Genomic DNA, 15,459 nt, shown 5'->3' on the forward strand with positions numbered 1-15,459 from the left:
GTTCTTTGTGTGAACTTGACAAGCAGTTGACTTGAAAGCTTTCGTTGTGTTTAACGCAGCAGAGAAAGAATCTGCCTTTGAAGGTGGCCTTCGAAACACTTTGGCTACGGTCTCTGAGGCGAGGAGGCGCGAATTAAAACTGCCATCCTCCTCTCATTCTTTAAGCACCTGGAATCGGGAGTTATTCGTAAAGCGCGTTGCTCTGGCTGGTTTCACTTTTATTAGTGTGAGAAGAAGAAGAAGAATTGATCTGTTCTGGTAAATGAGATGACGTGTAGGTGAACCTGTAGGCATGAGTATCGCCACAACAGTCGCTCTTAAATATCTGCCCATAAAGCAGATGGTCTGCAGCATTCAACTCCAGTATGCTTAATTTCAAACTTTAATATTTATTTACAAACACATGCTGGGTTTATTCAAGGAAAGATGTTAACCTCAGACACAGACAGTATAAAAAGATGGACTTTATCCCCATGACATCATTCTTTTATTCAGAACTTAATAGTTATAGTATTCTTCAGTCTTCTTGGTTCAGAGTGATGTCAATTTTGTCCTTGAGTGGTGATCTCGGGGTGTCCACATGCCTGCTACTCTTTGTGACACGATGCAATGCAAAAACTACCCATTGCACCCCTTGGGCGGATTTCTATAACAGAAATGACTGTTCAACAGCAGAGTCTTTAGCTGTGTTTGGAACAGTATAACTGCCGCCTAAGACGTGCACATGCTTGCAAGTAACACCTCAACCTGCGTGACGGCCCAGTCATCAGCGCTTGCGGCTGAAATGCCGCGCTTGTATCCCAATGGTTTTCCAGTGAAACAAAACTTTAACTGTTGACCTGAATCACCCTCAACCGAGTCTAAAGCTGAATCAGGTGAATGCCGCTGCCGTAAAGAAGCCCACAGGACACTCGTGGAAATATGTGTCCTAGTCTTATCTGTAAACAGCATCACCCACAGGCACAGTCCTGTTTACAGTCCCTCGCTGGTTCAGTGTCACTTGTTTACCTTCATGGTGAGGTGAGGAATTTCTGGTGTCATCAGGTGCAAGAGACCGTTTCATGTTAGACCTGCTGTAAGTCAGACATTTGTAAATGTTTTTCACCTCCAAACCAAACATGGCTGCTCATGTGTTTGGAGTGTGAGGACACACACGGGGTGTCTCCACTATCTGCTGCTTTCAGAATCGGTAAATACTCACACATACAATGGAAAAAAAATCCACTTCATGTAGAAGGGGTGTATTCGGTTTGTAGGAGTTGGCGTGTTTTTTTTTTTTTTTTTTTTTTTGTTTTGTTTTGTTTTGTTTTTTTGTTTTTTTTACACTTTGTCCAATCCTGTAAGTGATTCACAGCTACTGTCAGCTAAGAAAAGGTTTGAAGTCATGAATTGGGACAGCCATGCAGCAGTGTTATTCATTGAAGAGCGCCCCCCCCATTAAAAGAAACTGTCAGTGGCTGCCGGTTAACCTCCTGTTGTTCCCCGTAGAACTGCAGACTGGAAGCTCAGTTAGACCCCATGCACATGGTAATGTGAGGAATGCGGCCATTTCCTCCTTTCTGGAAAACAAAAGGAGCTGCTGAAGCGCCAAGCTTGTCCCACCTCACATACCAAGGGCGGTGCTCCCAGATTGCAGTCTGCTTTGTGTTGGCCCAGTCAGCCCATCAACAGGTCCCAGTGACTGATCTTAAGTATCACTTCTGATGGCAATCGTCTTCGAAAATATGCCGTAAATTAGACTTTCTACCTTTCTTACCCGAGGAGTACGCAGTCATAATACCTGCCACCTGTAAGAAACAAGTATGAGACACATGTAAACCTGGAATATATACACAAAAATTAAAGAAATGCTTCAGAGAAATATTTTAGTTAGAAAAACATTGTTGAATTCATTGAAAATAAAATTATATTGATTAAATTAAAGTGAAAAATCGAAGTCACTGTTTATGTCACAATGTGACTTGGTTGCCCTAAACCCCGTGTTTATGTCCCTTTAGGGACGCTTAGTAACATTTAGACATGGCATTCCTCCACCAGGAGGAACCTAGGGCCCACTACAACATATGATCTGACAAGGGTATGAGGATTATATCCTGGTATCTAACAGCAATCAGCAAACCACCTTCCCAGACCATCGCTGACCTAGCTCCGAACTGGTCATGCTATACAGTGTTGCAGGCAGCATAACATTCAGCAGAGCATCTCTAGAAACTTGCACAAGCACCCCACTGGAGATCATTCTGTAGGGCTCTGGCAGTGCTCCTCCTGTTCCTCCTCACACAAAAGACCTTATACCAGTCCTCCTGGTGGGTTGATGCCATTCTACAGGCCTGTCAGTTCAGGATATACCAGTGACCACATTCTTGATACTGTGCTGGGAGACATGCCAAACCTTCTTGGAGAAGAAGGGGGGATCCTGAAGGAACCAGACATCTGAAAGGGCTGCTTATTCTACCAACAGTGACAGGGATACCAAATCTCAATGAAGCTGAAATGACTTTGTGATTATACCTGAATGGAGTTTGGTTGTACACAACTGAAATTTTTAGGAGATGAGGTCTTTTGATGGCCACCACTCTGTGTTTAGGCATACGCTAAAAATAATGCTCCAGCTAGAAGTTTGAGCTTTGCTTCCAAAGAACAGAAATACCTGAGTGGGTTTTACTTTAGAGCAAAAAAAAACAAAAACTGATAACACACTTAAAATGACTGTTTTACTACTGTGTAAATGTGATGAAATGCTAAACATAAGCTGCAACTAGAAGCTAACTGGCAAAAAGAAGCAAAGAGAAACTAAAATGACAAAAATAAGCACACACAGCAACACTTCCAGATGCTTTTACCCTTTATACCTGTATATGGATGAAATATTGCAAATGTCTCCACTGTCAAACTTTAAAGGCGATTTAAAAAATGCTGCAGCTAATTAGCCTAGCTTAAAGACAGGAAGCTAGGAGACAGGGCTACCCAGCAATTACTTGCAATTACCCAGCTTGGCAAAACTCTCACTCTAGTCTTTGGTAATGACTCATCTGGATATTCTGTTTTCCCCAAAATATTTCTATAAATATGTCTTTAAAAGAATAAAAACTTTATTAAACAAAAAGGTTTTTTCTACCATGGGTTCATTCTACCAAGTGACTTGCATTGCTGTTTGCTTTGTTTTAATGATTTATGGTCTGATTATTAGGTGTTTGACTTCTCATGTAGCCTGCGGTACAATGCTGAGACAGAAGTACCTGGAAATTACTGTTGTTTGTGGCGTGGGATAGGTTGCATAATCTAATTTCCAGGCAACAGGAATGCACAGTCACTCATACGCTTCATGTTACCAGCACAGTTTTCCCACATATAATTGGTGTGTGTGTGTGTTTGTTTAGCTGTCCTCTATGGATAGAGATGACTTATTATCACAGAGATCCTAAGCTTTATTAAACTTAAATTCAGGTTCAAATTTGTATAAAAGGAGACTGTGTCAAAAGCATCACTCCTCACATGATCTTTGATCACTTTCATGATGACTTTATAGTTTCAACTGCCATTTCAAGTCTTACTTAAATTCTATTTTATTAAGTATGATCCCAAATGGAGGCAAAAAGGGGGGCTGTTGTATCATGTAGGTGATTGTTTAACCCATGAGTGTGTTGTGTTCTTCGCTTTGTTACGTTTGGTTTCAAAATATCAGTGCTACACTACCCAATGGGTGACATTACCTTGTCTATGTTAATCTTTTATATATTACGGTTTTACCTGCTAATAAAAATATTAGCACCGTCTGAATAGGCTTTGATATTACATTAAAATGATCAGACTCACAGCTTTCCTTCACTCAAGCTTAAAACGCATTTTTTGTTTATCAGATGGCCAAAAATACCAGGGGAATTCACAGGCTTCTGTAAAGTCAAACTGATTCTTTGCCCCAACTGTATGTGGATCAGTTATGCTTATGTGCATAGTGACCCACCAAAGGCCAGTTTTGGAGCCAGAAGAACCTACGCTGAACCAAAGACTGAATGTACAGAAACCGGCATCATTCTGTCTAATTACATATAGACAAATGTGTGAGGTGTCATAAACCTAAACTTATCCAGAGGATCATGAAATGGTGAAACCTGTTTATCAGTTCTTCAGCATTCTTTAGCAGCTGTTGGACTTCAACTGCCATGCAAATCAATACCTGCGACTGTTTAAGATAAAGCAACCTGCACTGTCGGCTGCGCGCATCACGTTAAAAAGAGAGGACTTGTTTACACTCACTACAACCTCAAATCACCACATCAGTTTGATGGTGTTCATGCACTCAATAACATTACTGCTGCACAGCCCCCACTGCCAGCTGATCCCAGGGTCTGCATCCACATGCAGCCTGAATGCAGCCGGTGCTTGAGGTGGAGGGGAGAACAGCAGATGGCAGGGCTGCCCCCATCATGTCTGCTTTCTTGGGAGAACAATGCATCTCTCAGAGCTCTTATTAAAGGAGGGGAAGGGGGGGTTTCAGTCCGCGGACAGCTGGCAGGCAGCATGCCTCACGTCGCCCCTCTCCCCTCCATGTCCACACATACACACTGCAATTAACTGGCACGGGCTGCGGCTTAAATATTTACCAGGTCCATGCAAACAAAAGAAATAAAGATTAGTCCAGGTCTCAATGATATGACATCATTTTTCATCTGCACCTCAGTGTAGCAGGTATAAAATCTGTTATTGAGCTTGTGTCAAATGTCAAGTTTGTGTATAAGAGCAATAGGACCAAAACGCACGACAGAGGAGGCAGAGTAAAAGCTCCAAATCCAAATCTTTTATCGGGTCTGAGGTCATTCAGGGGTGGGCAGACAACAGGGCAAACAAACCAGGTGACGATGAGCAGGCAAATGAAAGGTCAATAAAACAGGTATAAATGTTACAAGGAAACAAAAATTCAAGAAGAGAAGAACTATGAACAGGAAAAATAGCTGGAATGTTTGACTGTGATCGTCTATCTAAAGATCTAGATAGTTAGATAGCCATAAAAGATGGACATGGGTTCTGGGGCTAGAAAGTGAAGGCAGTATGGAAGTGCCTTAAGCATGCATTCTTTTTTATGAAAAGCAGGCAGCGAGTCTATAGTTATAAATAACAATTGTATAAAAAGCTATGAGGAAAAAGAGGCTACAGCTTACATGGTCTATGAGCTCAGCAACAACTTCCTTGGTGTGATATTCTGGTTTGTTGCTGGTTAAAGGTTCGCATTTAATACAACACGATGTTCAGTATGGAGATTATGATCTTCATTAATCAGGAGAAAGCTGGAGATTGTGATGCCTACCTTGTGATCTGCAAGTTTCTGTTGGGTCCATCCTAACAACCACAGAAATGTTTAGCCTGAGGCTTAAAAAAAACAAACAAGACTTTGCCTAGCTTCATAGTGTGTTGAATGTATAGCATAACTTGATGTACACTTTCCCAAATATGTAATGAGACGTCATTGTGAATGAGACCTCAGCAGCCGTGATAGGTCTGGTTGGTCGAACGGAATAAAATAGGCCTTTATTGTCACTGTACATGTACAAACAAACTGTGGCGTGGTATGTACATGTGGTATAAACGCAGTTTGCTCATTAGCACAAGGATAACACTTCTGTGAAACATAGGGCCGCTTGCTAATGAAGCTAGTTAAAATAGTTTGTATTGTGCTGGCGGAGGTGCGTGCCGCTCTTTTCATACCTCAGATGTATGCACTCAGTTTAGTCCTTCCAAGCGTTGAATACTAGAGGATATCTCAGTGGCCATCTTTCATATACAGTCTATAATAAAACTCGCCAATGAACTTGGAAACGTAAAGTTGCTGTTGTTGTCTGAGCTTGGTTCTGCTGTTTTTAGATAAAGCAGTGTTTAAAAGCATCACTGTGGAAACTGTGGCGGATTTTTCTTGATTTTCTGACATGAAAACAAAGTTACTGAAGTAAAAGAAATTAGTAATAAATAAAAAGATTTTCCTCAGTTTGTGATGAGAAACGGAGACAGACTGGCTTAATTTGGCACATCTAAGTTGAGGTCTAAAAAATTAAAATAAAATAATAATATAATAAAACTAAATAGTGTTTGTGACATTTTTTTATTTTGACGCAAAAATCCTTCAAAATATCACATTTTTAACATTGCATTCCTAAAGTATTTGAACAGCTATTTTACTGCTTTTTATCTTTTTTGTGCGGCAGTGCCACAGAAACCTTTAAACATGAGAATGCAGGGACTTAAATCTTCCTCAGCTATAGAAACTGTGCATTCAAATGTCCTGAAGCCGCACAACAAAAAAACAACAACGAGCTCTTTTACATGACACAAGCAGCCCCTCAGCTGGCTGCTGCTTCTACTGCTCTGAATCCATTTTTTTAAACACACCGCCCCTCTCTCCTCCTCTTCCTCCTCATCCTCTCCCTCCTCCCCTCTGCTCTGCTTTTGATCCCACAGGGACTCGGAGCCTTTGCATTCCTGTCATTCCAGCCGCAGCGAACAATCAGCTCTCAGTTATTTATTAGTGCGCCTCGCAGCTCCGCTCCGCTCAGTCTGCTGCTTGCTACCCGTCAGCGCGCACACATGCGCACGGAGGAAAGGAGCTCCGCACACTTGTGGACGTTTATTTTGAACAATAAGCGCAGATCATTAATTTGAGATACGACGGCACCGCTCACTGTGCGATGAGACTAAAATTTGGTGAGTTTAGCATTCTATTTGAATAAGTTTATCTGAACGTTTTCTGTCGGTTGGTGTGTGGACGGAGTCCAATGCGGATGCAGTTACTTACTTATCAGATTACATCTGAGTCCCGTTTTAATTCATGAGCCACACACAGATCCATCCATTTAAAAAACAGATTGGATATCTTCATCTCATTTGTCTCATTCATGCGGGAGCTATAAATGCACAAACCATTCAAATGTAGAGTTACCCATAAAGCTTTTGCAATTTGTGTTTTATGTGTTTATAATTCAAACTCAAAATACTGATAGTAAACAATTTAAAGACTTTTCACACTTTGAAAAAACAAAACAAAAACATTTACCTTGGCCAAATTGACCCTGTGGCGGCCGGTTCTGGCCACCAGGCCCTATGTTTCACACCCCTGACATTAATGTCTTTAAGGTGATTTTTAAATAATCTTTACTGCTGCTTTTTCAGCTTGGAGGATTAGACTTGATGATGTTTTGCGTAATTCACTCTTGATCTCATGTAGCTGTGTAGTTATTTTGTGCGGTCAGGACACATTGTAGTGGTTTAATAAGGCATTAATTTTACTCCGGATTTTCATGTGTTGAAAGTTAAAATGAGTTAATTGTATAAAGCATCCTGTGCATTTTAAAGCATCCATCATTTGTATTCTGAAGACTTTGTCTTCATCATCATGTTTTGGGCACTATCTGATCTTGAATCACTGGAATTGTTGAGTGTGTGCGACCGTTGAATATTACGCTTGTCTGACTGGAGAAAGTTATGCATGGCAGCATCTGAGCCATAAAAACTGGATCTCCAGTGACATCACTATCAGGGGTATTTCCAGCTACAGCTCATGCACACACAGCATTGTGCAACAGAAGTGTGGATAAGTTTGTGCACTGTTGAGTCTGACCACAGTTTTTCTTTTCCTTTCAGATGTGTGATTTGTGAAGTGCCCACGCTGCCACATCGAGGCTTGTTTTTGTTTCGTTTTTTTTTTTTTAAAACTGTTATTTTATTGGTTGACATGAGAACTGCTGAGGAGTCCTCTGGAACGGTCCTGCACCGTCTCATCCAGGAACAGCTCCGCTACGGAAACCTGACGGACACGCGCACGCTTCTGGCCATCCAGCAGCAGGCACTGCGTGGAGGCAGCAGCGGCGGCGGCACCGGCAGTCCCCGCTCCTCACTGGAGAGCCTCACTCAGGAGGACACTCCATACATCCAGATGTCAACAAGGCAGGAGCCTCAAGGTCAGGAGCACCAAGGAGACAGCCTGCACTCTGAGAGCCCCGTGTGCCACCTGTACCATCTCCACAAGGAGGAACTGCCTACTTACGAGGAGGCCAAAGCCCACTCCCAGTTCCTAAACTCTCAGAAGGGGCAGGCGGAACAGGATGGACCCAGCATGGATGTAGTGGGAAGTGGAAGTGAGGCACAGTGGGATCTGAAGAGAGAGCATGCTCGCTCTCTCAGTGAGAGACTCATGCAGCTTTCTCTGGAGAGAAACCGGTCTAGGGACAGTCTGCCTATGAGTTCCTCACACAGCTACCCACAGCTCTATAATCATCACAATAATGTTTTAAATGCTGCGACACCTGACAGACAAAGGGCTCAGCCGTGTGCAGAGCAGCGAGGACCACCCCCAGACTATCCTTTCTGTGTCAGACTTCCTGGATACATGCTCAGCCACTCACAGGAGTATGTGCAATACAACCAAGACCCTCATCCTCCCCTCTACACACAACAGCACAGGTAACATCCACAAACAGATGCGATATCAAAAAACGAAGAACAGCCCCAGAGAAGTCTGCTGTTCTTTTATTTTGGGGGTCTTTTCAGCACTGTTGTTGTCTCCTGTCTCCAGGTTTGTGTCTGCTCAGTCGCAGGCGGCTCACAACGGCATCACAGCAGCTTCAGACAGCAACTCCCTTGAGAGCGACACATTAATGCGGGAGAACGAGCGGCTCAGGAAGGAACTGGAGGTGTACACGGAGAAGGCCACCAGGCTTCAGAAGGTGAGAGGATGGTAGTAAATGTTCGTTGAGGTCGTGAGAAAACAAAAGTTTTTAGCTGGCGCAAGAGGTGAGGGGTTTTCTCACTAATTCAGAGCATGGAATCTCTACAACGCATCTCCTTTTGTCTTTAAAAACATGTTGGCATGTGAGGAGATACATGGCTGACACCTGGGATCACGAGTGTTCACTCTGGAATGTTAATTCCATTATTCATTCATGTAGTGTTAAAAAGACATTTCACAGCAGGCGGCATTCAGTAGACTAATTAGCCTCGTTGATAGTAGCATTTGCAACATAAACCAGACAATATGCAGGAATTCCTCCCCCAGAGACTCATTTTCTCATCTTTCTTCCCAGTTGGAGTTGGAGATTCAGAGGATATCTGAGGCTTATGAGACCCTCATGAAAGGCTCTGCCAAGCGAGAAGCTCTGGAGAAAACGATGAGGAATAAACTCGAGGCAGAGATTAAGAGAATGCATGACTTCAACAGAGACCTGCGAGGTAAGGTTCCATTATATGTCTGTCTCCTGGCTTTAAACCTACCGTTTGTGTGTGTGCTCATTGTGGTATGCTGGTCATCTCCATGCAGAGCAACTCGATGTGGCTACCAAGCACAGAGCGGACTGCGGCGACCGGAAGCAGCACGTCTTTGTCAAACTCCTGGAGCAAAGTGAGTCTGCATCAGTCTTTTGTTACAAACTCCTCTCACGCTGCAGTTCATCACAGAATCAATCACAATTCCCTGTGAAACACTGAACAATAGCAGGAACATAGCTGAGCAGGGATTGGTTTCCTTCTTTAGTGATGTGGTGCTGTCTACATGTTGTCACTCAAATGGCCGTATCTCTCCTGTGAGTTACTTTTGGCACCTAGACTCCAGCCTTTTTTTATGCTGCAGTAAATGTGGCCTGGATTCCTGAGATGTTTTTAGGACTTTCAGGGTGTTTGCCACTAGGAATGCCCCCCTTTTAAATTTTTTTTTATTTTTTTAACTGATGGGCTCAGTTTTGCATCACTGCTAATGACCTCCCTTCTCAAGGGGAACTAATACGTCTGGGTGTCCTGGCCTAACTCTACATGACCCCTGACTTGCTCATTCTCCTTGTTTGGGCATTGCTTTTTTACGCCATAGCTTAATGATGATCGGCCACTTGTGAATATTTCTTTGCTCCCTTTTAGCTCTGTGCAGAACTGAGCTGTAGAGAAATCCCTACAGCGAGGATTAGGTGGAATAACATTTATTTTGGGACTATTTGGGCACTAAATGCAGTCGTGTCAGTGTTGGTGATTATCTTTCCCAAACGGTTATCTCAGCACAGCAGAGAGGAGCAGTACAATAGTGGGATGTGTAGTTTATATGTTTGTGTTATGAGAACCACATGAAATATATTTTGAGCTGCTTGTTTACTTCACGTCCTCAGAGGCATTCCAGAGCTTTTACCAGTACAAGGCTATGCCTGTGTGCGTAAGTGGATAAGAGGAAGTCTGCATTCCCTCCACAGGCATGCACTCATGTTGTGTAATCAGCCCCCTTTTCAAGAGGCACGTCAGTTAAACTTTCTAAAAGGGCTCATTGAAATGCAGACTAGCTTTCAAAGATTCAATGAGAAATATTGTTTTTACTGATCTCATGTTTACGAGGGCAATAAACTTTGCAGAAAATGAGGTGTCAAATGTTTTGATGTTGAACCACATGCCTTCATGTCTGTTGTTGGGTCACATTCCTTTGAAAATGCACTGAAATGCTTCCCGAGTGAAGGCTTCACTGACCCCAGCGAAGGCCATGGGAGCTTCTCTTTAGAGAAGACCCATTTTACTCTTTTTTTTTTTTTTTTTTTTTTTTTCAGTGATATAGTTTTATAGACTTAAAAAAAATCAAACAAAAGCCAGGAAGAATCTCAAAAGATTTATTTTTAAATGGGTAAGAGCTGGACATTTTTGGAAATGATTATGAGCAGAGGTGACTAACAAACAAGTTGAGTGGTCGAGCAGGAAATGAGGAAAAGCATATCAGACTCACTTTAACATTTCTTTGACCTTTCCATTGTGGTTGTTACTCAGAGTAGGAGCTTCGTCACCTTCATTAACCTGCTGTTTCCTGTATTGCAGATGAAGAGCAGCAGCGGGAGCGCGAACGTCTGGAGAAGCAGATTCAGCACTTGCGAGTGTCCGGGGAGGACTGCCAGCGGAGACGGGAGCTGATGGAGCAGGCTCTGGCCTCGGCGCAGACTCGCAACCGTCAGCTGGAAGAAGAACTTCAGAGGAAGAGGGCGTACGTGAAGAAAGTGGAGAGGCTGCAGAGTGCGCTGGCCCAGCTGCAGGCGGCCTGTGAGAAGAGGGAAGTGCTGGAGCTCCGGCTACGCACGAGGCTGGAGCAGGAGCTAAAAAGCCTCAGGGCACAACAGGTGAGGAAAACAAGCCACAACATAAATGTGCGGTAGAGCTTTGCATCCCCCCAAGAGTTCAGTTTGTAGATTTTAAAAATGTGAACATGTCCAAATGGCTTATCCTATAGAAACACTTGGTTGGCTCACAGGGTGAAAGGGACCAGCCTTAGTCTGCTAGAGGATTCCTGCGTAGTTAAAGTAGTAAAAGTGGATTGAGGGATAAACACATTTTCAGAGAGTCAGATTTAGAGCATTTTGTTTCCTTGGGTGTTAAACGCTCTATTCTGTCTCCCGTTTCAGTCCCAGAACCAGAGCACTGATTCCACAGCTTCAGAACCGAGTTCGTCCAGGTTGCAGCAGCAGCTGAGGGAGAAGGAGGAGCGTATCCTGGCCCTGGAGGCAGATATCACCAAGTGGGAGCAAAAGTACCTGGAGGAGAGCACCATGAGGCAGTTTGCAATGGATGCAGCAGCCACAGCTGCAGCACAGAGGTACGAACAAATCTGTCACAATGCAGGGAAGATTCAAAACGTAAAAGTTGGGGGATTATTTAGAAAACCTGTTATTTTATTTTCAGAGATACAACTATCATCAATCACTCCCCGCGGCATTCTCCGGACAGTAGTTTTAATGAAGACCTGCCGTTGTCCCATCACAGACGTCAGGAGATGGAGAACAGGTGATCATCTTTTTATCCATACTTCATTGTCTCCTTCTGCCTGCTCTGTGATGTATTTTCTAAACTCACGATGTTCTCCGCGCGTTCAGGATCCGCGCTCTTCACGCTCAGCTCCTGGAGAAGGACGCGGTGATCAAAGTCCTCCAGCAGCGCTCCAGGTTGGAGCAGAGCAAGCCTGAGAAACAGGGGCTTCGTTCGGCCAGATCCGTCCCCTCCATCAACATAGCGACCGGCGGCATGGAGAGCAAAGGTGAGCTTCTGCCCTTACTTCATGCCGAGCTGAGGAATCTGGAATCTTTAATTTCACACGCTATCCTGTGACAACTGCCAGACAGAATGCACACACCCTGAAAAAGACAAAAACAAGTAGGAGACAGCCCTGTTTTTAAACTGGAATGCATATCATCTCTCACTCCAGAATAGCCCCATCCAGAATAGTCATGGGAAGAACTCTGCGCGGCAGATGTTCAGGAGCGCGTAAATGTGGATGTAGGCAGGTAATTAAGCAGTTTCTTCTCTTTGTCTGCAGGAAAGAGCCTCTCAGATGACCAGACAGGTGCAGCTGTGCTGCAGCCAAAGCTGTTTGCTGCTGCTAAGGTCCTGAGCCGAGACTGCAGCACGCAGAGCGACGAGGCCTCACAGGAGCCTGAGGCCACAGCAGAGCACGGCAAGCTCAAGATGTGTGAAGCAAGCTCAGCGGCTACACCTGGTGGGTTTTTCAAAGTACTTAAGGCCCAATCAGCTCCTCACAGCTCATTTTAAGAATGTGTCATTGAATTAAAGTGACAAATTACTCCGACAAGCAGCTTTACATTGTTTCCTCCAGTCAGATCAGCAAACATGAAAATTACAGCTGAAACACTTGGCAGTGTAGTCTTTTTCTAGATATAATGACAAAAAAGATCCACAGAGGCCTCTGGCCACACTGCTTTTCTACCATAATGTGGTTGAGAGAAAATAGTTCCTCCAGGAACCACGTGGTAACTGGGTCATGATTTCTAGAAAAAAAAGATGTTGCTACTCAGTTTTCACATCAGGTTTTTGGTGCTTTCAGCACCGCAGGGCAAGTGCAGACCTCTTCGCAGAGGATATTTCCAAAAACGAGTAACTCCCAAACAATCTGGACGTATAAATAACAAATATTTATCTAAACGAATGACACGTGCATCGGTAGTTTGCCTTCCAGTGTTGTTTTTTCTAATCTATAAATTCTGTCCTGCCTGTAGAAACCTCGGAGGAGCCAAAGCTTCCGCTGAAGATGCTAAGGAGCCTCAACAGCTTGGGCGCAGACGTGGTGGAAATCCTCATTTGAGCGCTCGCTGCGGCTCGTATGACTGACAGCAGCGCTGACACAAACTTTTGGCTGAGACTTTACAGGGCTTCCTCGACGTCTGGCTTAAATCAACATGTGTGTGCTGAGATTTCCTTCTGCTGTTTCTGCACAACTCATAAACGGGCAGTTGGGATTCGTTCACGGTACCTGGACAGTATTTCAGCGTGACAGGAACTGGGCTGCTGACTGTGCATATATTGTGCATGTTTCTCTTTTTATTTTTTAATTATGTTTTGTATTTATACATGTAAATGCTGCTCATAATTGATGTGATTTTGTTTGTCCTAAATGTGCACCACTTTTTTTTTTTTCTAATTATATACACATGACTCACTTCTTGGTTTTGTTTTCCAGTAGCATCCCTGTTACCATGCCCTCTGAAAGTAATGGGAATATTTATAAAATGACTCACAATAAGTGTCCTCTTGCCACGTTTGAGGATTATTTAGTTTAACAGAGCTAAATTAACAGTTGCCCTCCTCTTTAAAATACATTCAGGGGCCTTGCTCGCAGCTCAGAGGGGGATTTGGAAACTTTTTTTTTGAATGCGAAGCCTGTAAAACGCCTGCTCGGTTCTCTCTTTAAAAAGCCTGTGAGGATTGACGCTGTTTCTCTGGGGTCCGGTTTTCCAGATCCCCGGCTAATGTTTGGGGCCTCAGAAGGTGGCTACCCAGTGTTTCGCTCCCCTCTCATGCCACAGCGGAGCTAATCTTCTCACATTCCTCGCTGAGGGAATGCTCCCGTTAAAGAAAAAGGCTATCTAAAGTCTGACCCTTCGCCCTTGTTAAAATGGCAGGCATTCTCCACATGACTCCTTTTCTGGGCTGGTTATTTCTTCTGAGTCGTGGTAGCTGGATCTACCACGAACGTCGAAACGGTCAACTATAATTGGCCCGCATTTGCTACTCCATCGCTGTTATATTCAGCTGTTTTTCCAAGTATCTCACATTTCTGGGTAGACTATACTGTAAGCCTAATATGGACTCTTCTATTTATTTCTCTCTGCGTGATGTAGGATCACTGAACGCTGATGAATGTACACTTCTGTTTTCAATGAATGTGTTTTCTATTTAACTGGAATGTGCCACACTCCATGGGAAAAGGACATTAAAACTCATCATCAGTGGATTTCTGAAGAAGCCAATAAGCTCATCCAGTTTTTAAATATTAGCATGTGAAACCTCACGTTTACCCGATGTTCTCCTTCATCCTCCATCACAGTGCATTTGCTGGTCAGTGCAGTGTGTCAGAGTTACTGCCCTTTGCTTATTCTGCAATATGTTTACACAAATGGCTGTTTGAAGTGAGAGAAGTTAATATATTTTGTAATTATTTTTTTTTTCGATCCTTGTTTCCTGGTGCCAAAGATGGACTCTATCTTTAAGTTATAGTTGATGACGAATACAAAAGGTTGTGTTAAGTTGCCTCGCTTCAGCTGGTTGACCCAACGTGATGTTGCTGTGAACTTTTGTAAAGGAAACATTTGTATGTATGCCTTAACATTTCACAATAATAAAGTTTTAATATATTCCTGATAAAAGGCTCTCTGTTTTCATTGTTGAAGTAAAGCCGTAGATGTCACCCGTTGGTTCGTAAACATTTTAAATCGGAAATTTTGGTGCTATTGCCAGCTTTTTTGGAACCACAAGTGACCATATTTGAACAATTAGAAGGATTTACTTCATCGGCTAACATCAGATAGCTAAGTTTACTGAATCCAAATAGGGTGCACCAACGGTTCCTCATTAGTTCAAAGATAAAAAGTTTAAAAATCACCTCTTTTAGTTGTTATGAAGGCAGATATCAGCTATAGAGACCACAACCATTTATATCAGGCTGTAAAGAAGTGACCTCGCCTTCTTTTAGCTGCTCCCTTTAGGGGATGGATCATCTGCCCTAGCAAACCCCGTTGTCACACCAACCCTCTGCCTGTCCTCCTTCACTACATCCATGAATCTCCTCTATTTTCTTCATGCCTGGTATCTCCATCTTCAGCATCCTTTGTCCAGTATATCCATTATCTCTCCTCTGCACATATCCAAACCATCTTAGCCTTGCCTCTCTAACTTTATATCCACACTTTAGCTGTTCATCTGACACACTCATTTCTAGTCACTCCCAGTGAGAATCTTAACATCTTCAGCTCGGCCTCATTTCCTTTGGTTGCTGTGACCCTTTCCAAACAATACATCTCAGTGACCTCAGAGATCTTCGAGGTTGAAAAATGCAGCCCAAAACCTCTATCCTCTGTCGACTTGAGGCTGATCCCCAAAGTGACAAAAATCTACTAGTTTTGTAGTTCTGGTCTCTTTAGATATACTGGATTTAGGGGATGACCAGGCTGTTGA

The 15,459-nt window shown here is 43.3% G+C and overlaps 1 protein-coding gene across 1 annotated transcript; it reads left to right on the forward strand.

The window, feature by feature from the left end:
* The first annotated feature begins 6,466 nt into the window (after positions 1-6,466).
* On the forward strand, positions 6,467-14,646 carry amotl2a (angiomotin like 2a). The gene is made up of 11 exons (XM_031730520.2): positions 6,467-6,693; positions 7,630-8,448; positions 8,561-8,711; positions 9,069-9,213; positions 9,302-9,382; positions 10,822-11,117; positions 11,400-11,590; positions 11,677-11,778; positions 11,868-12,028; positions 12,308-12,487; positions 13,005-14,646. Exons 2-11 carry the CDS (start codon positions 7,721-7,723, stop codon positions 13,088-13,090), a joined length of 2,121 nt encoding a protein of 706 aa, XP_031586380.1. The 5' UTR covers positions 6,467-6,693; positions 7,630-7,720; the 3' UTR covers positions 13,091-14,646.
* The last annotated feature ends 813 nt before the right edge of the window (positions 14,647-15,459 follow it).

Source organism: Oreochromis aureus, linkage group 23 (genome assembly GCF_013358895.1).
Source record: "Oreochromis aureus strain Israel breed Guangdong linkage group 23, ZZ_aureus, whole genome shotgun sequence".
Taxonomy (NCBI): domain Eukaryota; kingdom Metazoa; phylum Chordata; class Actinopteri; order Cichliformes; family Cichlidae; genus Oreochromis; species Oreochromis aureus.